Genomic DNA, 23,281 nt, shown 5'->3' on the forward strand with positions numbered 1-23,281 from the left:
ACTGGACTTGATTCCAACTTTAGTAAGTGGGAACTGACAGGAAAGAGCAGGATGAAAGTGAGTAAATGGAAAACTATTAGAACATCAGAGTTTCGCAGCCCTTCCTGCCAAGGATACTTGTGAACCGTGGTTCTCAGCTCTCAGCCTCCTGAGTAGCTCTGAGCAGCTAGGATTACAGGTGTGGGCCACTGATAACAGCACACAGCCCATTCTTGCAAGTACTTCCCACTTACTCCCAGGCCTGTAAATTCTGCTTTCTTAACAAATCAATACTACAGTCCTAGTTTTACTGGTTTTTCTTCAGCATCAGAAGCAGCATCCTAATCTTAGGCATTGTACCCAAGAGCTAGAGAACATCTGCAACACTCAAACCACTAGTATGACAAAAATCCCTGGTGCATGAACTCAGGACCTGGGCTCTGTGCCTGAGCTTTTGTGCTCAAGGCTAGCGTTCTACTACTTGAGCAACAGCTCCTCTTCCAGTTTTCTGGTGGTTAATTGGAGACAAGAGGCTCATGGATTTTCCTGCCTGGGTTGGCTTTGAACCACAATCCTCATTTCTCAGCCTCCTGAGTAGCTAAGATTACAGGATAGAACCTTATTCTTGAAAGGTTCCTTTAAGTTTATCTAATCCCAGCCTCATTTTTAGGGATGTGAGGAATGTGACGTCCCATCACTGAGTGAAATCTAGTGCTAAATCCCACAAGTACACCTGTGACAGAAAGAGCCACAGATCCTGGTTCTTCTCAGCTAGGAGAAATTATAGGGTATGCACAAAGGGTTCTAAAGCTTGCTAATGGGCCTTAGGGGGAGATCAGAAAAAAAAATCCAGAAACAAGGCCTGGGTTTAGCAGTAGTGTTGGAATTAAGCAAAAAAGCATAAACCTGAAAGTGCACTAGGAAGAAAGTTCTTGAAAGGTCTAAATCCAGACTGTTGAGACGCTGGCTTTCTATGAAATACTTGTCAAATGGATATGTATTTATGGAGCATGAACCCTGCTCTAAACTCTGTGCTAGGGCAGGGCTATAGATGCATCCAGGGTAAAAACAGGAACGGTTTCCCCATCTAATTGTTTCCTCATCTAATTGTTTCCTCAATGATAAGCTAGAAATAATGTTACCTAAGTTGGAGGGGTTGTCATGCTTAGTGAAGAAATTCACTCATTTAACTTACAGAAATATATGTTGTTTGGGGTTTTTTTTGAGATAGAGTTTAAACTCTCCAACTTCTTGACTCAGCTTCCCAAGTGCTCAGATTACAGGCATGTCCCACCATACCCTGCAATGAATATATTTGCTTACTATGGATTGAGTACTATGATGCACTCAAGAGACAACGTATTAAAGAACATTAATGTTCTTGTTCCCTTAGACTACAGTTCCTTTTGAATACTACCTACCTAGATATTGTATAATTGTTCCATGGTAACTGTTAGGTGTTATGTATTATTATCTTGCATGTAGCACTAAAAAGATGATCATATTTCTACTTGTGTTACAGTCAGTGCTAGCAAACAGATTCTGTTTACCCAACAATTTAACAAGTCTAGGAAATATGTTATCTTACCTTTTCATTATCTTTATATTCCTCAGACCAATCAAGGTGCTTAAAAATAAAATAATGCAGTAATATAAGTTATGCAAGAAAGTGTTAAGATTCTGAGCCTTAGTATTTGCAAACTACTGCCATCTAGTGGAAAACATTATTTTCTTCAACTGTCTAGATTGGGCAATCCATATAAAACAAAACTACAGGTGCATATCCTGACAATTTTAGTTTAATACTTTTTTTCTTAAAAAATACTAGGGAAGGTTAGGAAATTAAATTTATTTACCTCTCAATTGTGTAAATTAAAGATAATTTAAAGTTTATCAATTACTAAAATATAATCTGTGTATTTTCTTCATATTATTTAGAAAGATTTGTTGAGATACTATTCCTATATCATACTTCAAATTCACCCATTGAAGTGTTCTACCAGAGTTTGTAGTTTATTTACAGAGTTGCATACATGTTATCAACATCTGCCTTCCAACTAGATCTTTTTTCTTTCTCAGAAATGTGTAATCAGTAACAACTGAATAGCAATTGAGCAGAGACAGAGATCAAAAATAGAAGTGGGAGATAAACTTGAAGATCAACTTCTTTACCTTGAGACTCGGTAAGTTATAGGTACAGAACAAAAGAAATGAGGTGGAGATATTTTGACTTTTTAAATTATCATTTCATTGCTATTATTGAGGAGTAGTACAGAAGGCTTACCATTTCATGTCAGGTAATGAGTACATTTCTTTTTGGATACTGTCATTCCTTCCTTCCCTTCCTTTGATTTCTTTCACTCTTCCTGTCCCATCCCTGACCACAAATTGCATAATTTTTCCACATATTGTCTACTGAATACCATGACTGCATTTATTAGCCCTTTGTCCTTCCATTTTTTATTTTTTAGCTTTTTTCATATATTTTTATTGTAATTAATAGAAGGGTTAGATTATATTCATCAGATAGAAGGTATATTACTTCACAAATATTGATACCGTTTCTTATGTCCTGTTTCCCATTCTCCTCTCCCTCTCCCCCTCACAACTTGATGTCCCTCTTCCCTCTCCTATTTCAAACAACCAATTAAGCATATATAAAAGATATCAGATAACAAGGTGAAATATTGTAACAATATGAGATAACCAAGGGACAGTAAAAGAGATGAGAGATAACATAGTACATCAAGGACAACAATCACTCATTATATGGCTTTTGTTTCTATATCCTGGAGGTCCTTACATTTAGTGTCATACTATATGGCCTTATGTATCTAAATTTTGTTCTATTGTGAATCTCTGCCTGGAGAGCCCAAGGTTTCTACTGATTATGACAAATGAGGGAGACTATTGGACCTATGTTCCTTTGAGTCTGGCTTACTTCACTTAACATGATTTTTTCTAAGTCTTTCCATTTCCTTACAAATGGGGCGATGTCATTCTTTCTGACAGCAGCATAGTATTCCATTGTGTATAAATACCACATCTTGGTATTTTTTGGTCAGTTGTGGGGCTTGGATTGAGGATCTCTGCACTGTCCCCAAGCTCTTTCACTCAAGGCTAGTGTCTACTACCCCTTTGAGCCACAGCTCCACTTCTTCTTTTTAAGTAATTGGAGATAGGAGTCTCACAGACACTCCTCAGATCATGGCCTTCTGAGTAGCTAGGATTACATGTGTGAGTTACTGGCACCCAGCTTCTCCTTCCATTTTTAATTTGATTTTTAAAATTATTTATTTATTAATTTATTTTTTAGTCCAAGGAAAATTTATTTTGGCTTGTAGATTCAGAGGTTTTAGGCCACACTTTACTCCATTGATTCTGGGCCTGTGGCTCAGGACAAAGATGGTGGCGAAGCGTGTGGCAGAGGTTGCTCATCTCATGGCAGACAGGAAGCAGAGAGGGGCCAGATGAGGTAGAACCTTCAAGACGTGTTCCCAGTAATCCACTTCTTAGTTTCCACAATCGCCTCACACACAGAGTCACCAGCCAGGGGCCGACTTTTCAACGTGGGCCTGTGGAGAATCATAATGGTGTCCCAGGCAGAGACTATAATGAATGGAAAACGCCGGGGCTGCGGGGTTTGCTGTTTGTATTTCCAAGTTGCTTGGCACAGGGCCTTGTGTGTATTTTATTGACATGGTTGGTTACCGGCACCAGATAAACCACCGGAGCATTCAGGGAACACGGAGTTATGACTTCACGCAGCACCTGTACACACTGTGAATATACGCAAACAGTTTCATTCCTTGGCTAGGCCACGTCTGAACACACAGACATAAACACAGGCTGGGCTCGGAGCCGTTCGTCGACTCGGTGGTGTTAAAGCTCGGTCACAGGTTACTCCACAGCCAGGCACGCCTTAAGGCCGTGCGAGCGTCGGGATCTCGCGAGACTGGAGGGCCAATCAGCAGCGCCATGGGCCTGAGGTGGAGACACATGCCTGGCCAGGCCTTCAGGCCGCGGGCATCGACCGCCGGAGGGCTTGCTTGGAGGTTGGGGCGCCGCGCTCCCCTCACAGAGGCCGGAGGGAAGCAGAGGGCAGTGTTGCTGGGCCCGTGGTACGTGTGTGTGCGAGCCTGGATGGCAGAGAGAGGGCTGGGCATCCGTGACATCCGAGCGGGCCGAGGACTGCCGCAGATGGGAGCCTGGGTCTACCCAGGAAGCAGCGCCCAACCGTCCGGATGGTGGGAGGCCCGGGTCCAGCCCACCCCGGGCCCAGGCCCACCCCGGCCCCAGGCCCACCCCGGGCCCAGGCCCCACCCCCCCGGCCCAGCCCCACCCCGGGTCCAGGCCCACCCGGCCCCAGGCCCCACCCGGCCCCAGGCCCCACGCCCACCCCAGGCCCAGGCCCACCCCGGCCCCAGGCCCCACCCCCCCCCCCCCCCCCCCCCCCGGCCCAGCCCCACCCCAGGCCCAGGCCCACCCCGGCCCCAGGCCCACCCCGGGCCCAGGCCCACCCGGCCCCAGGCCCACCCCGGCCCCAGGCCCACCCCGGGCCCAGGCCCCACCCGGCCCCAGGCCCACCCGGCCCCAGGCCCACCCCGGCCCCAGGCCCCACCCAGCCCCAGGCCCCACGCCCACCCCGGGCCCAGGCCCACCCGGCCCCACGCCCACCCCGGGCCCAGGCCCACCCCGGGCCCAGGCCCACCCAGCCCCAGGCCCACCCCGGCCCCAGGCCCACCCCGGCCCCAGGCCCCACCCCGGCCCCAGGCCCACCCGGCCCCAGGCCCCACCCGGCCCCAGGCTCACCCCGGCCCCAGGCCCACCCCGGCCCCAGGCCCACCCGGCCCCAGGCCCAGGCCCACCCCAGGTCCAGGCCCACCCGGCCCCAGGCCCCACCCCGGCCCCAGCCCCACCCCCGGCCCAGCCCCACCCCGGGCCCAGGCCCACCCGGCCCCAGCCCCACCCCGGGCCCAGGTCCACCCCGGCCCCAGGCCCACCCCGGGCCCAGGCCCCACCCGGGCCTGGTCCAGCAGGCCGCACGGCCCCTACATACGGCGGGACGCGTCTTAAAAGTTATTCTTATGTATTTAGATGTAAGGAAGGCCCCGTGGCCGCCGCCTCCCGGATGTCTGGGCCTTGAGGGTGTCGGAGGAGCGCTCTCTCCGTGCTCCGTTGGGCCAAGTAGGCCCCTAACCCGGAGGCAGGCTGGGAGTTTGGACGCAGCCGCGGAGGAGAGGAAAGGCCAGTGGTAACTGTGGGAGCGTGGGTGCTGGAGTGAGGTGACTTACTCAGGGTCCTTTCCCACTGTGATCACGCTTGTCCACTCCCAGCCCCCCGCAACACCGAGAAGTCCGTCTAGCGGGCGTTTCCTCCCCTCGCACCACTCCAGTCTCAGTTCTAAGAGCTCTGCGGGGAGTCTGTTCTGACTGTTCAGAAGAGTCCCATACCGCGCACTCTGTAACTGTCACCGGACCGCTCCACTTTGTAGAGGGCTCCTCCAGACAAGCTGCCTGACCTCGGTGTACCCCATCTCCTTTCTAAATAGGGTTAAGAGATGAACAGCAATGATCTCACAGAGCTATTGTTAATAAGGCGATGATGGCTAAAAGGCTTAGAATACACAAAGTAAACCCAGATGTTTGCCACTGCTACTGTCTGTTGGGAATTGGATGCCCATTTTGGATGAATGGGGATTCACACTCTAGATAATACATCTTTGCCTTAATTTTAGTGAGTTATCTGAACTAGGCACGGTTAGTGTGTCAAATGTTAATAGGAAAGAATGATTTACCTGACTCTCCTGCCTCTTCCCATCGTTGCCATTGCTGTTGGTTTTATTTCACATGGAAAATGATGAGACATTTTCACCAGGAACATTTTTCTGTCATTAAAGATGGCAGCAATAAAAGTTGCAACTGTGATTAATAGTAGTAATTTGAACAGAGAAAATAGAAATTTCTACAAATAGTTTTCTTGTATACCCTTGGGTAAAATTTCTTTAATTACTAATAGCATGTAATAGAATACATAATCAGTTTGATATTTCTGGATTATGTTTAAATAAGAAATAATTATTCTCTAATTAGTACTTGTATAATACTTTGGTTTTTTATGGTATAAACTTCATAGTTATACAGAATGTACTTAAAGGATATAAATTTGCTTTTATGACTGAATTTTTTTTCTTTTGGCTTTTATTCAAAGACATTGAATTTTGAACCTACCAGATAATTACTAGAACTGATACACATAGAAACTGAGTGTAATATTTTTTATGATTTTTGTAATTTTACAGTAAGATTCTTGTGGAGGAAAAAAGTTTTCTTATCTTGCTTCCTATTAAAATCTAAGACTTTGATTACTAAATTACTTGTTTTGGGATACTGTTCTCTAAAAAAATTATAATCTTGTATATTGAGTATTGATATTAAGGACTTCCACATAGATATGAAGAAATTAGGAAGATAATTTTGTGCTACCGAGTACAAAACACTACCATTTAGCAGATTAATACAAACACTATTTTTTCAATAGATTTGTATGGATAAATCTAGATTTAAGATTGTATTGTTGAATAATTAGTTATCTTCATGCTTTCTGGAATATTAATTTGTTGTGTTTAAATCTATTCCAGTCAACCACTGTACTATACTCATTCTTAACAGAGCACAAGAGCAGGAAAACAAAACCTAGCTAGTGCATCCATTACTATATCAAAGATTAATTTTGATAGGGTGAAATTGTTTTCCTTTTTATGTTATTTTAAATGGCCTAATATCTGTTAGGTATCCAAAGGAATCTTTAGCAGTCTTCATCAAAGTAACTTTGTTAAAATACTTGTATATATTTATTATTATACAATAAAATCTTTCCCCACTTAAAATCATATATTTTCACTGTTAGTATTCAGTATATATTAATACTGACTGCTCACAATATTGTTAATTCTGATTTCTTTCAAGTAATGCTTGATCTAGTCTGGTAGACATATATATTGTTGAGTGTTCAAAGTAAATGAAAAATCATTTTACTTGTAGTTTGCTGTAACTTCTTTCCTTATGCTTTTGAATTTTACATTTCTCCCTATTATTATAGGCACTTAGATGCTCATTATAAACATCATATTTAAGTCCCTGCATATGTGTTCCATTCTCACTTTTAAGTAATGGGATAAAAAGTTATACCTATCTGCTTCAAATCACTTTTATATGAATTTTTGGGATTGGAAAGAATATGATTGACTCATAAATTGTTATCATTGGAAGGTAAAGTAAAACCAGTTTTATGCCAGTAATTTATGAAGTAATTAGGGTGAAATTTAAAATAAGCCCAATAAATGAGATGGGTTAGTCTTTATAAAATTGGGTGTTCTAATGTGTCTGTTTTTGAGAACTCAAACATTGAATCATGCACTCCTAAAATTATGTTTTTTATGTAGTATCATCATGATTTGCTTCTGCCAAACTGATGGAATTGTTTTTTCCACCCCAGCCTTTCAGATCTGATACTTTCTTCAGTCTGTGGTTAAAGGCTTCATTAATAAAATGGGAGACTTTGAAACAGGCAAGAAGATCTTCATTCAGAAGTGTGCTCAGTGCCACACAGTGGAGAAAGGTGGAAAGCACAAGACTGGTCCGAATCTCTGGGGCCTCTTTGGCCGCAAAACAGGACAAGCACCAGGATTTACTTACACTGAGGCAAATAAAAACAAAGGTAAAATCCAGCAGCTGAGAATCACACGTGTCACTGCAAAGAAGAAAATAGATAATTTGGAATAATAATAATTACTTAATTTATAGCATCGAAAGTGTACTCCCATGCCTATACTATTGATTTATGTCACAAGATCTGCATTTGAATAATTGGTCATCTCTTTGAACAGTCTTGTCTGGTATAGATTTTTGTCTTTGTAAGCTATTTTATTTTATGCTGTACATTTATCTTAAAAATATGAACTGGACTTCAGACATTCAAAGAATATTTTAATGGCACGATAATAGTGATTCTTAACAGGATTGGGAAATATTATATAGTTTGAGTAAAAAAAGGTAGATAGAAAAGTACCAAGTTTTAGAGTTGAGATTTAAAGTAGAAAAGTGTATTGTATCTTTGCCAGAAAACTTGTGAAGCTTGAGCATGTGTGTCTGTGCGTGTACACACATAATCTGAATGTGTGACACACACATAATCTGAATTATATAATGTATTTTAAAGTAGTAAATAACTGTGAGTGTGCGTGTGTGTGTTGGGTACTAGGGATTAAACTCTTGCTAAACTATTTTTGATCACGAATGGTGTCCTACCACTTGAACCATCTCAGACTTCTGACGAGCTAGGATTTCAGGCATGAGCCACTGCTGCCTAGTTAGATCAACTCTATTTTGACATTTCTCTTGGGGACCTAGTATAAAGATATAGGTCAGAATTTCAGGTCACTAATATTTGAAAAGGGCTTTAAAATTTTGTCTTATTACTTTACTGAAGTGAAATTTGCAAAACATCCATTTCATAGTATGCAATTCAGTAGCATTTGGTATACAGTACAAACATCATCTCTCTACTTTTTATAGCCCAAGAGAACTTTTATCTATTAGATTATCACTTTTTTCTACCATAATTCTTTAGCAACCAGTAATTAGTCTCATTTCTGCATTTCTCTACTGAATATTTCATATAAAATGAGTCATATAAAAAGCCAAGTAAACTGTCTCATGCCTATAATCCTACTAAGGAGGCTGAGATCTAGGAATTGTGATTCAAAGCCAGCTGGAACAGGAAAGTCTATGAGACTCATATCTCCAATTAGCCAGCAAAAAGCCAGAAGTGGAGATGTGGTTCAAGTGGTACAGCACCCAGTACTTAGTGAAAAAGGCAAGTGAATGGATAAGGCCCTGACTTCAAGCCCTAGTAGTGATATGCATACACGCGCGCGCGCGCGGACACACACACACACACGCACACACACACACACACACACTAAAATATGTGACTTTTTCATTTGACTTCCTTTGCTTCGACTGATGTTTTCAAGGCTTGCTTAAATGGTAGTAACATTTAGTATTAGTACTTTTCTCTTTCTTTTTGATGAAATTCTAGTTGTGACTTACAGGTGTACAACTCCAGTCAACCTGCATTGTAACATTGTCCCTCTGTGTCTCTCTTTTAAGGCTAGCAGTCATATTGGATATTGGGGGTCCATCTTACTACAGCATAAACCTCATGTCAATCACATTTGCAATAACTATTTTGAAAGTAAACCCACAATCTGATATTCTAGAGGGTAGAAACTCAACAAATCTTTATGTGGATGACACATGTAGTAAAAATAAATATATATGCACATAAAATAGATAATTGATAAAGTACTTATACTAAAAGAAAAGTAGAATAAAATTTAATCTGTTGAGTCAGAAGCATGTTAGCACTTCAAATATATGAACATATTCTTATTAACTGGTAGTATTAGGGCTTGAACTTTAAGTTCTTTTTTTTTTTTCCAATTCTGGGGCTTGAACTCAGGGCTTGGACACAGTCTTTGGGCTTTCTCAAGGCTAGCACTCTACCACTTGAGCCATAGCATCACTTCTGGCTTTTTCTGCATAGGTGATACCAAGGAATCAAACCCAGGACTTTGTGAATGCTAGGCAAGCACTCTATTACTAGGCACACTCTTGGCCCCGGTTTCATGGTTTCTAATCAAGTACACTGCCACAGGAGCCATACTTCTGGCCTTCCATAGTAACGCTATCATTTATTTAGGATGTGCAAACTTTAGTTAATAAGTATTGTGTAGTAAAGAATTTCTCTGGCAACAGGTCCTTTAGTTCATAAAGACCTTTAATACTCATCATCTGGTGTGTGTATGTGTATATGTGTGTGTATGTATATGCTTTCTGTTTGGTCTTTATTGAACTCTTACTTTTTTATTGCTTTGCTTGTATGTCTGGTATATGTATGTATTTTCAATACCCTTTTCATGTTTTTTATTTGAATATTACTCACCTTTGGATGAGGACAATTTTTGGACTAATTGTTTACAAGAAAGAATGAATGAGGGTCTAATTTGCTCCTTGACTTAGGAGGTCCTTTCCCCCTGATCTGTATGTTAGAGATATGTCTCTGGTGAATATATGGGTTTGTTTTGGGGATGTTACCTGACTCTTTATTTCAGGTAACAGACAGTAGTAGAGTTCTACAACTCTGCAGTTTTCTATAATGTTTGAGTCCTTTCAAAGACAACACACCTGTGTTGTTGTTTTTAAAATGCTGATTTCCCTAACTTCCATGGTATCAAACTGGAACTTTCATGGCTAGCTGACACCCTCATTCTTTTTGAGCCAAAGGAATTTGCCATTCAATGTGTATCACATGCTTTTTAAAAGTAGTTTTTAAAAGAAATAATAGATGAACGTTCTCTGTCATTTTGAAACTACATTTCTGAATCATAGGTTTTAATGGGAGATCTGAACAGAGCACTTTGACATGATTGGTAGACAGAACATTGTAATACAAGTTTGTAGTTAACAATTTCTTGCTTAAAGTAGCCTTGACATCTTAGGGAAAGTTACTTTCCTTTCATTTGGACCATTATATAGCAAAATGAAGGATTCGGTTAGCTCCAAGATCTCTGTAGAAGGAACTCTAATATCAAGTGATAAAGTACTGCTTAGGCACAACATGTGTGCAGTGACCGTTCATGGTAGAACTCAGATAATCCTAAACAGCTCTTGGATTCCTTTTTTTATTTTTATTTTTTGTTGGTCCTGGGGCTTGAACTTTAGGCCTGGGCTCTGTCCCTGAGCTCTTCAGCTCAAGGCTAGCACTCTACCCTTGAGCCACTTCCAGTTTTCTGTAGTTAATTGGAGATAAGAGTCCTACATGCTCAGACTGGCTTTGAACCATGATCCTCAGATCTCAGCCTTCTGTGTAGCTAGGATTACAGGTGTGAGGCAGCAGCTCCCGGCTCAGCTCTTAGATTTCTGTAGAGAAGCTAAGGAGTAGAGTCTCATTTTGGAATTTTTTTATAGCTTAGAAAAGATATTCTTTAAATTTTTTTATTGTTGGGATAATGTATAGAGGGTTTATAGTTACATTCATCAGGTAGTAGGTGCATGACTTCTCACACATTGATACCCCTCTCATGCTTTTGTCCCTACTTCCCTTCCTCACCCCCTACCAATCATCTTGTTTACCCCCCTTCCCTTTCCTATTTCAAATAAACAGATGTATATAAAAATATACCAGGTAACAAAGTCAGATACAGTAACAATATGAGATTAACCATAAGGACTAGAGAAGATATCCTTAAAGTAGTCTTAGTATGGAGTGGGACAATAATCTTTGTTCACATATATATATATATATATATATATATATACATCATATCAGCCCTACAATGTAACTACAAAAACTTAAATTTATATTCATCTTATAGGTGTTATCTGGGGAGAAGAGAATTTGATGGAATATTTGGAGAACCCAAAGAAATTCATCCCTGGAACTAAAATGATCTTTGCTGGTATTAAAAAGAAGAGTGAGAGAGAAGATCTTGTTCGATATTTGAAAGAGGCAACATCATGAAATATGATTGCAACTTCAAAAATATTAGTTACCGATTTCCAATATTGTGTTCAAAGAAGTAATGTTTGATCTTTCCTTATCAGCTTGTAGTAAATTTAGCATTTAAAAATAAAAATTGTCATTTCTGATTATGCATAATCTGTTGATCCAAGTTTTTTTTAAGAACTTGAACTAGCTTTTGTCTCCTTACTAAGGATGACAATGGTCAGAATGGAGGAGAGAAAGGAAAATGAAATCTGTTGTGCTTCAGTGGTCTGCATGCAAAAAATATTTCATAAGCCTAGCACCTGCTCTTGATGATAGTGATAGTCTCCACATACTTATTTCTCTGTAATTTAAATGTAGATATAGGAGATATTAGCTTTAATTTTCACTGTCATGTTTGTCTTTTATTATAAATAATATTTACCCTTAAGAAAAAGAAGTGTAGAAAAGCTAGTCAAACAAGCATCTCACTATCTTAGCTTAGGAATATTTTTGGGGGCGGAGAAACAAAAGCAAACAAAAATAACATCTGAAGAAGAGAAAAGTATGTCCTTTGCTGATTAACATATCATACAGCATAATACTACCATTTGTTTTTTGACATCCTGCTAGTCTTAGATGATATGAATTTGGACTATTGGGAACTTTAAAGAAGGAGGAGAACACCCCCCACAAAACCTTCACCAAAACTGTGGGTAGAAACCCTGTCTCACTTTGAGAGTAAGGCCTGGGAGATGTCTACACATGACCAGTAAAAGAGATCCGTGGCTCCTCAGTGGGAGGCAGTCTCTGAAGTAGCTCTGCAGTGCTCAGTCACCCATGGAGGAAAAGAACAGTTTCCAAACCAAAGAGGTGGCTGGAAGACTGGCTAGGACATGTTATGGCTGAGATGATCGCAGCCTTACCTCTCTTATACTTCACAATACCCCCACGAAATGGATTTGCCTTCTACAGTAAAGACATTAGGACCCAGAACCAAAATTTGATCTTTTTCAATACTTTGTAACTTTTCGTCATTATTGTAAGGATAATATATTAGTTATAGTAGATGCTACACGGATAGATAACTGAAAGTTCTATACATGAGGGAAACATAGTTTAAAAGCAGTACGTTCCAGAAGGTTCCATTAAATTTATGTTCCCAGGATTTCTCTGAATTGTTTCTGGCAAATAGGAGAGAATATATTCCTTTTTGGAGCAGGTGTCAATATTTTGTAGGAAAGTATCTCTAGGGACCAAGACAGCCTTTAGGCAAAGCTGAGCTTCTTACTTTCTCCCTGGGGAAATTTTGATGATAGCAGAGACCATGTGTAGGGACTCTGAGAATGTTTCAGGAGAAGAGCTGGGTTTGCAAAGATGTAGAACTGATTTGTATGAAGTCATCTCCAGGATGAAGAGCTTGAATTTGCTCACACAGTTCAGATTTACACAAACTCTGACAGACTTGGTAGCATTGATAAAAGCCACACCCCAGAAAGGATTAAGGAGGTCTCATTTTTGTAGTTTTAAATTCTGTTAACTTAGGAGAATTAGAAGCTCGTATAAGCAGAGTTAAGATAATAAACACAATTGGATGGGAAAAAAGAATACTTAAGTAGATTTTTATTTTTAAAATTGTCCAGTTTAGTGGTACCGTGTTGAATGTTTTTTTTTAAAATAAACATTTGGTAAGAGTAACATAACTGCAGATAGCAATATTTCTTACGTTAGAAAAGTTGAAAGACATTTTGCAAATGAATACAGAAGTGTGTTATGATAGTTTTATGTTTGAGTATGTACTATCTTACGCTTTATTCTTGTATCAGTTCATATTAAGTGACTCCTGTATACTATGATGATTTTATTCAGTGATAGTTTAGGTAAAATAGAATAGTGTTTCCCAGAATCCTCTGTATGTTCCCAGTCAGTATGGTCCCAAGAAGAAAGTACTTGAGACTAGAGGAGTCAGGCAGAAACCTTTTGGGAGGTCAGTTCAGAGCCTCAGTTATAACTTACTACTTGTCATTAATCTATTAGTGCTCTTGTGTGTTGGTGAGCAGCCACTCCTCCAACTCCTACTAGGTCTTCTGAGTTTTAGAGTAGGGGTAGATGTTGCTTCTACCCAGGCCAGCCACAGTTGGGTTTGAAGTGGTAAGAGTCAGGCACCTAGGTAGTACTTTGTCCTTTCAGATTTATCCTTGCTCCCCAAATTGATCACATACTTTCCACATAATTGCACTGCAATCTGTCACAATTCAAGCATATAGCTAGGTGTAGAGCACCTACATGTAGACTCTACCTGACCAAAATTGAATTAAATTCCTCTAAATTCTTGACAAGGCCCTTGATCTTGGCCTTACTCCTCAGAAGTGTCTCAAACAATAGCAAGAATTCTACTTTATCACTTTAGCAAATCAGTCTGCACATTTAGTATCTGATCAGTCTGGTATGTATGAAGCAAGAACCTTATCAGGTTGGAACCCTTCCTCTCTTACCCTGAAGATTCCTCTTAATACTCTTTTTATCCACTGACCTTCCATACTGCTCTTTGGCATAGATTCCCATTAAAAAATTAACACTTGGGATTAATTTCTCTTCTGCCAAAAATTTCTTCATTTCTAAAGTATCTTCACCATAAAATCTATTCACTGCTTTAAACAAATTATCAATTAATTTTATCTTTAACACCAATAACCTTCTAGAGTCTTCACCAGCTTCCATTTGACCTTAGAGGCCTTTTTCTGATCCTCTGGCCATGACTTTCTGGACCTTTTCCTCCCCAGTTTCTCCTCAAATTATATATGATCTAATCCCTATAGTACATCCCTTATTTGTATTACTCAAAGTGGTTCTGTTTCCCTGCTGACCCTTAATTGATACAATCACCATTCCTATGCTGCACATCTACTTTGTGAAAGACAAGAACCTTGAAGGGGATAACTTTCTGAAGTTCTTTAACATAAATTATATGTGCTTTGATACTGGAAAGAAAAAGCAATTTAGTATCTAAACTTGTCAATTATGTCAGTGGTTCTTAAACTTGAATTAAATATTTAGTAGAATAAAGATTCATGTTACCTAGAGAACAGATTCTTAGATGATGAAATGTGAAAAAGAAAACCCTAGAGTCTCCTTAATTTGTGTTTATTAAGCCAGGGCAGGAAACTAGTGACCAGGAAATTATGCTCATGCCAGACATGATCATGTCATGTTGTCATCTAAGCATTTGTTGTCATATCAACAAAAACATCTGAAGATATGACAAACTGTTGAATGATTCTTACTTTTTATTTTTTTAAATATTTTTTATTGTAATTAATAAAAGGGTTACATGATATTTGCCAGATAGAAGGTGCATTAATTCACATACATTGATACCCTTTCACATGTCTTGGTACCCATTTCCCTCCCCCCCCACACCCCCACCCGTCTTGGTTTTCCCCCCTTCCCTATCAAATTTCAAATATCCAAATACAAATAAATTCAATATATCAGATAACAAAGTGAGATACTGTAACAATATGAGATAACCAAGGACAGCAAAAGAGATGAGAGATAACATAGTACATTAAGGACAACAATCATTCATTATATGGAAGAAAGATAGTCTCTTCAACAAGTTGTGCTGGCAGAACTGATTAAGCACCTGCAGAAAACTAAAGTTGGATCCTTCTTTGTCACCCTGTACTAGAATTAACTCCAAATGGATCAAAGACCTGGAGGTAAAAGCTGACACACTGAAAACTTTACAAGAAGGAATAGGAAACACACTAGGCCTCCTTGGCACAGGTCAAAACTTTCTTAATAAGGACCAAGAATCACAACAAATCAGAGAAAGGCTGGATAAGTGGGACTGCATTAAACTGCAGAGCTTTTGTATGGCAAAGGACATAGCTAGTAAATTAGGAAGCCTACAGAGTGGGAGAAGATCTTCACTAACCATACAATGTACAAAGGCCTCATATCTAAAATATATCAACAGCTCAAAAAATTGAATCACTCCAAAACTAATCTCCAAAGTAACAACCATCCCATTAAAAGATGGGCCAAAGACTTAAAGAGAGTCTTCTGTGAAGAAGAAACAAAAATGGCCTATAGACACATGAAGAAATGCTCCACATCTCTGGTCATAAAAGAAGTGCAAACCAAAACAACTCTAAGATTCCACCTCACTCCAGTTAGAATGGCCAGGATGAAGAAAACTAATAACAACAGATGCTGGAGGTGCATTAATTCACATACATTGATACCCTTTCATATGTCTTGGTCCCCATTACCCTCCCCCCCACCCCCACCCCTCATCTTGTTTTTCCCCCTTCCCTATCCAATTTCAAATAACCAAATACAACTATATCCAATATATCAGATAACAAAGTGAGATACTGTAACAATATGAGATACCCAAGGGACAGCAAAAGAGATGAGAGATAACATAGTACATTAAGGACAACAATCATTCATTATATGGCTTTTTTTTCAATATCCAGGAGGTCCTTTCAATTAGCTTCATACTATATGGCCTTATGTATCAAGGTTTTGCTCTATTGCAGATCTCTGCTAGTAGAGCCCAAGGTTTCTACAGATTATGACCAATGAGGGAAACCATTGAGCCTAAGTTCCTTTGAGTCTGGCTTACTTCACTTAATATGATTTTTTTTCTAAGTCTTTCCATTTCCTAACAAATGGGTTGATGTCGTTTTTTTTCTGACAGCAGCATAGAATTCCATTGTGTACAAATACCACATCTTGTTGATCCACTCATCAATTGAGGGACATCTAGGTTGGTTCCATTTCTTTGCTATGGTGAATAATACCACTCTATGCTATAGTATAAACAAACCTCTCACTACTAACCAGAGGTATATCTGGGAAGTGCTTCACTCACTAGTGTGAAGTCTGAAGAATGCTTTTGGAAGAGTTTTTTTTCTGTTCCTTCTCTAATCCACAAATAATTGCCAGGTTACTTTGACAATCTGAACTTACATTCTGAATTTAATTAAATAAAACAGTATCATTTTCTCATTGCCTTGTCAAGAGAGATATTTTCCCTTATATGTGGAAGCTAGATTTAGCTTATAAGTTTATAATGAAACACATTGGGTAGTATGCAAGCGTATGTAAATGTATTAAGTGAAATAAACAAGAAGTTAATACTTTAAAGGGGTCAGGTGGGATTGTGGGGAAAGGGATAAATGAATAGGAGAAGTGGGGAGAATGTAGTTAAGAACTTAATGTATACACTACAGAATTAAGAAGAGAGGACAGACATGTGAGATTATTGAAAGGGGTGACCTTTAAGAAGATTAAAATGTTGAATTCCCATGTGCTACTAAATTTTAATCTACAAATAAATGAAAAACACTTGAATAATTTTCAACTAACTAAAGTATTTCATCAACAAATCATTTTCCAGAAAGATTCTTTGGTTATTGCCAGTGAAATAAAATATTCTATTGATTTTAAAAAGTAGTAAGAAATATCTAAAATATTTATGGTGTGATATTAAGGCTTATTTTTCTTTAACTTCATGGATCATTATTATTCACCTAGATATCTTTAAAATTTTAAAAGCTTACCGCTTAGACATTTATTAATCTTCAGTACACTCATGAATGGAAGTGGGCTCATTGCTCAGAGCAATTAGCTATAATTTCTAAATTTGAAAGAAGAAAAATAATACTAAAATATACTTTAAAACAACCTTTTCTTTTTTGTTATTCTAGGGTTTTTGGTGCCAAACCTGGGGCTTGAATTCAGGGCCTGTGTGCTGTCTCTGAGCTGCTATGCGCTCAAAGCTAGGGTTTTTTGGTAGTTAAGTGGAGATAAGAATCTCACATGTGCTGGGAAAGTGGCTTAGTGGTAGAGTACTTGCCTAGCATGCACGAAGCCTTGGTACCACATAAACAGAAATAGCCATAAGGGATGCTGTGGCACTAGGACTGGCAAAACAAAGAAAAGAAGAAAAAGAATCTCACAGTCTTCCTGCCCTGGCTGGCTTTAAATGGAAATACTCACATCTTAGCCTCCTGAGTAGCTAGAATCTCAGACTTGACCCAGGAGCACCTGACAAATGCAGACATTTAAAAAAATATTGAAAATCAAATGCAGCTTGATGGGTGGGTAAATATCAAATATAAATAATTGATATCAGATATTCAACCAAAATGTGTGAAAGCAGGAGGACAGAGCATAGTTTTTCCTGTGGAAGCAGGTAAACTTCACATAATATGTGACATTTTTTTAAATTAAAGAATTTATTAACATTGATTTTTACATCCTATTTCAAATGACGTGTTTAACAAACAGGTATTCAAGAAGGGAATCTCTAAATATGTGGCAGTTTAAATAGGTCTTAATGGGAAAAGAGAAGTTTGAGAGGCAGAGCAAAGAGGCAGGTGTTTCAGGGCCACACAGAAAGGAGAAAGTGTGCTGGAAGAATGGATGGAAGGAGATGAGAATAGCGATGGAAATAAAGGTGAAATGACCAGGGGTCTAAACTTCTAGGGCTGTTGTGATAAAATCATCACAAACTTGGTGACTTGGAACAATAATATTCATTCTCTCACAGTTAATTCTAGAGGCCAGAACTCTGAAATCAAGACGTTGACAAAGCTGATTTTTCTCAGGAGACTACAAGAGGAAATCTGTTCCATGCCTCCCTTCTAGCTTGTGGGGACTGCCAACAGTCCTTCACCTTCTTTGCTTGCACACCCATGGCTCCAGTCCTTACCTCTACTTTTACATCGCTGGGTCTCTATGCCTTTTCTATAGTGTCTAAGGAGAACAGCATCATGTATGTGGGACTTACTTTAAATTCAGAATGAGCTTGTTTTAAGATCCTGCAAAGAACCTTTATCATTAATTACACAGTTACATCTGCAAAGACCCTTTTTTTCAAATAAGATCACAGTCATAGATTCTCACTGCTATACTTTTGGGGGGCTTCCATCAGTTTTAGATAACCGAAGTTATAAACAAGGCTATGCCATTGCTATGCTTACTATAAAGAAGACAAAACTGGCTGGTAGGGAATGGACAGGGTAATGAAAGCTTGGATGAAGGAAAGTGGGTTTAGAGGTCAGGTCTGAATTCAAAGAGAAATTTCGGAGAGAAAGCATACCAGACTGGAAATTTAAAATGGAGAGAAGTAAGAATGATCTTGGATACATTGGTAGTATCTATGACATTTATCTATGTAGGAGCAGACAACTTAAAAAAATAGAAATATGCATCTAGATTTAGTAGAAAGTTTATATGGTCCTCTAAACTCACAGTGAACCTTATTTGGGAATATTTACATTTTGACCTCTCAACTGACTGGGCACTGGGCTAGGTGATTGTTTATGGCCAATAGGATATTAGTACTAGCAAATATTATGTGAATTTGATAAGCTCTAACATTGCAGTCTTGAAATGATATCCCTTGGAACCCAACTGCTATGTTAAAAGGAAGAATAGATGATGAGAGAGAAGCCATGTAAAGAAGGCTGTGGATGAGACATAATGTGAAAATAGGCCTCCTGAGTAAGAATTAAGCAGCATTAGCCATAGTAAGCTCTGAATAACTAGGTATGTGTAAGAATTCTCCTTGGACCTTTGAGCACAGCCTAGCTCCTAGATGAATGTAGCTACATCAGTGACTCTAGCTAATAGCAAGAGGAGTCGAAGAACCATGGTTTAGTCAACAAGTGAAAAAAGCAGAAAAACATCGGATTAAGCAGTGATGTTTTGAAGTGGTTGCTCAAGTATCAGCTCTCTTCTACATATATGTTAATGCTCCCTGGTCACACAATAACAACCAGTGACATCTCTTTTAGGGATGAAATGATTAAAGGAAAGTTTACATTACATACACTCATTGTGTTTCAAGAGTTGGTACCAAGTTATGTGCTGTTGGAGAGCAGGATATATTTACTCATGAACAAACATGTGGAGGGTATTAGACACCTCTGATGTGCTGTCCAGTACTCTCATGTACAGTTTAGTACTTTGCACTAACAAACACGATTGTGCATGCTACCCAGTATTTCACACATTAAAAGTGCTCAACAGATGTGAATTAGAAAGCTAGGTATAGTGATGCATTCCCTGTAATGCCAGCACCTGGGGATGCCAGAGGTATGAAGATCATGAGTTTAAGGTCAACGGTTATGCTGTGAGATTTTGTCTCAAAAAAGAAACCAAATCAATTGATACTGGCAGCAATAATGGATAATTAGATCCAAAGGAAACATATCGTCCTGTATCATTAAAATCTACAAAAAGGAAGGTCCTTTTATTTTTTCAACAAAATATTTAGACAATATTTATAGCTCAGTGAAGAAAAGCAAAGACAGACAAAGAAGAAGTCCACAGATCCTTTTTCATTAAATTGACTGATATTTCACAGTGTCATATAGGGTGTATTCGTTTGTGCCCACAAAGGTGCTCATACCTTGCAAAGGTTATAGAGGGTGTCAAACAGCTTTCATGGAACTAGCAGATGAGCAGAAGAGGGCAGAATTACACTGAAAATTCTCGGGAGTTATAGTTTCTAAAGGAAATATATTTTTAATTTTTCTCCTAAGAGACTTCTTCAAAGTTCCATGCTGAATCAAGTGTTTTACATTTGCCACTCCAGATCTAACATAGATCCATCTTTCTCCATCTCCCCTACTTTTTGCTCAGGGGATGCCCTATGTGGATTCCTCAACAGGTTCTTACACCTTCTAATAATGTACACTTCGATCATGTCACTGATAGGAAGGTTGGGGGAGAATGAATTCAAGGCATTTATTTCTTAAATCTTTCCGTTGAGATCAGCTTGAGCTGATCATGTCCGCTGAGAGGCCATCACTGCTCCCTGCAAGGCAGCTTCCCCTGTATGTCTCTCTCCTTTCTGAGAAAGTTAATAACCTTCTCCTATGTCCTTCCAACCGATCTAAGGGTGGTGACTTCTTTGCTGCTGGAGTCCCAAGTTCCTTTACTATCCTCATAGTTTACTCTACTTTTAAAATTAGTCCCTTTGTAATTTGTCACCCATAGAATTAGTTTAATTTGAATGTATTCTTTCTCTTATGTCTCTACTGGAAACTATGACTAACAAACATGCCATTCTTCAGATAGAAATGGAGAGGAAATGCTAACCTGGCAACATCAACACACATCTTATTATGTAGATCCCCACCTCAGCCCTCTGCACCGTCTCAGATAGGCTTTCTCTTACCTTCTGTTTGCCCTGTCCTACTACTACCAGCAACTTCAGTGACCTCAGGTACTAAGCAGGAAGAATGGTGACTGCCAATTTAAAATCAAGGCTCAAGATGCTAATTTCCCCCTGACCTGTTTCTCAATATAATTTTCTATTTCCATTTCTTAGAGTATTATTGATCGAGGTCCCCAATCAAGAGCAGTGATTTCACATTCAGCTCTATAACATAAAAAAGGTTCTGGAGATATAATGGTGGTACAACAATGTAAGCATACTTAACACCACTGAACTATACACTTTAAATTGTTGGTAAATGCAATGTGCATCTTACAGCAATCAAAAAATGCATGCTGACATAAAACAAGCAGATTTTTTGTCTTGTCACCTTTTGTTCTTCAGAGACTTGAACATGATAAATAAAACTGCTTGTATAATGAATGCAAGGAAATATCTGTTTCCTTAAGGCTTTGTTCCAGACAGTTCAGGGTTAGGCTATGTCTCTCCTTTCCCTGAGGATGCTCAGTGAATTTTATTGTCTCTATATGTGGTAATGCTGTTGCACTATGACCTTGTGCTACACTAACTGTTGTTTCCTACCAGCTATAGTATAGTAGAATTGTACAGTATATATAGTGTATAGTATAGTATAGGTATAATTCATGCACCCTTCAGTTCCATTTCATGCACAATGCAGAAGAGTTTTACATATTCGTCACAATCATCGTTACCATCATCACGATCCCTTTAGAATCACTTTAGAATCACAATCAACTTTAGAACATTTTTATTAGTTACAGTTTCCCTCCACCACAGGAACCTATCCATTTTTGGTTAGCGTTTCCACTCCACTTAGAAACTTACCAGTTTTCTATCACTATGGACTTGTGTGTTACTAAGATTTCTTATCGTATTATATGAAATGTCGCCCTTTGTGAATGGCTTATTTACTTCATATTTTGAGGGTTCATCCAGGTTGTATGAATCCAAGTGTATGTGTAAGTTCATCCAAGTGTATGTATCAGGCCATTGGATAGCTATTCCACATTTTAATTATCCACTAATGAATTGAAGGACATTTGGACTGTTTTCATTGAATACTGACAACTGTCTAACAACTAGTCATCTGCAAAAAAAATTAGGACTTGAGACATTTATAGGTTTTCACCTTATAAACATTCCCATCCTGGTGGCTTGTAAGCTCCTCCATGTGACTTAAACACAGTGGGAAACAAAAACTAAAATAGGCTTTTGTGAGCATCTATATGAGTCAGTCACGGAAAACCTCTAATTATCTTTTTTGTTAGATCACTCAAGTGACCAGAGATCTGACCTTCTGGGCAAAAAGCTCTACTTGCTGGGGGAATGTTTACCTGTATGTACACACATGTCAGCTTCCACCTATTTCTTCCTCAGTTTTTGATCATTGATATCCTGTAAGAGCACTTCAGCAGTATTCTCCCAGGCCAGCTTCTCGTTTGGTTTTGATTCCCATTAAGGAGGAGATTCCTGGGCTTCAAGAAACACGGTATTAGCCAGCTCCTCTTTCCTAACCCATCACTTAGCCTAACCACTACATTTGGACAAGGCCCACGGACACCTGATGTTATTCCAGCCAGACTAATCACACAGTCCCAGGACAGAAGGAAGAAAAGACTCACAGAGTTGACATCTTTACGCATAAGTCCCAGAAGCTTAAGACTTGTAGGAGTGACAGGAGGAGATGCAAGTCATTCAGGAAAAGAAAGGAAACCTCGGGACGTCCAGAATTGGCTGGAAGGAAGTCGTCGGGCAGGGGAATCCACCTGGCAATAAGCCCCTGCTACCCAGGGTCTCTCTAAGTCCAAGTAGGGCTTCCTACCCGTTCCCAAGGCGGGCGGTCCCCTCCCTCCCGCACACCCCGGGCCCTCCGCTGTGGTGAGAGCCGTGGACTGCCCATTTCCAGTAATATTTCATGAACACCCATGAGTGCTGGGCCGTCCCGGGAACCCTGAGAACCGACAGCTCAGGATCTCACCCCAAGAAAACAACCTGGTCTTTCTGCCTGAGCATCCTGGGAGTCAGCTTCTGAGTTCTGACCCCGGCATAACATCAGCACTTCTCCCTACTTGGGCTCCAGGCGGGGCTTCTGGAACCCCGGTGGATCTGGGGCCGGAGCTGGGGGAGTGTGAGGAGGTGAGGAAGGAAGGAGGGGGCAGAATCAAGGTGCGTTTCCCAGCTCCGTTCCGATGAGCAGTGGGCCGCGTTCCCCAGCTGCCGCCCGGGAGACTCTCCCAGGAGCCGCCCGGCACCCTGGGCGGGGGACTCGCGCCAGTCCGGTGCGCGCGCCTTCCCCCCCCCCCCCCCCCCCGCCTCTCCCTCCTCCGGGCCGGTGGCTCTCGCAGGGGCGTGTCCTGCCCTACCCGCCTCGCACTCAGCGGCTTCCAGCGGCGGCAGAGCGGCGGCGGCGCGGCAGCCCGAGTGGAGCGTGGAGCCAGGGCAGGGAACGGCAGCAGCTCCGGCCCGGCACCTGTGCGCACCCGGCGGGAGAAGCGGGACGAGGAGGAGGGTGGGGTTGGTGCCAGC

General features: G+C 40.4%; 1 protein-coding gene across 2 annotated transcripts; it reads left to right on the forward strand.

Moving 5' to 3' along the window:
• Positions 1-4,012: 4,012 nt before the first annotated feature.
• LOC150056139 (cytochrome c, testis-specific) lies at positions 4,013-11,703 on the forward strand. Of its 2 annotated transcripts, none has more exons than XM_090342566.1 (3): positions 4,013-4,100; positions 7,477-7,698; positions 11,420-11,703. In XM_090342566.1, exons 2-3 carry the CDS (start codon positions 7,530-7,532, stop codon positions 11,563-11,565), a joined length of 315 nt encoding a protein of 104 aa, XP_090198692.1. In that variant the 5' UTR covers positions 4,013-4,100; positions 7,477-7,529; the 3' UTR covers positions 11,566-11,703. The 2 variants fall into 2 exon arrangements, with proteins under 2 accessions (XP_090198692.1, XP_090198693.1); XM_090342567.1 differs by lacking the exon at positions 4,013-4,100 and adding an exon at positions 5,619-5,715.
• Positions 11,704-23,281: the final 11,578 nt, after the last annotated feature.

This window comes from Megascapheus bottae, chromosome 12 (assembly GCF_031878675.1).
Source record: "Megascapheus bottae isolate mThoBot1 chromosome 12, mThoBot2.hap1, whole genome shotgun sequence".
NCBI classification, from domain to species: domain Eukaryota; kingdom Metazoa; phylum Chordata; class Mammalia; order Rodentia; family Geomyidae; genus Megascapheus; species Megascapheus bottae.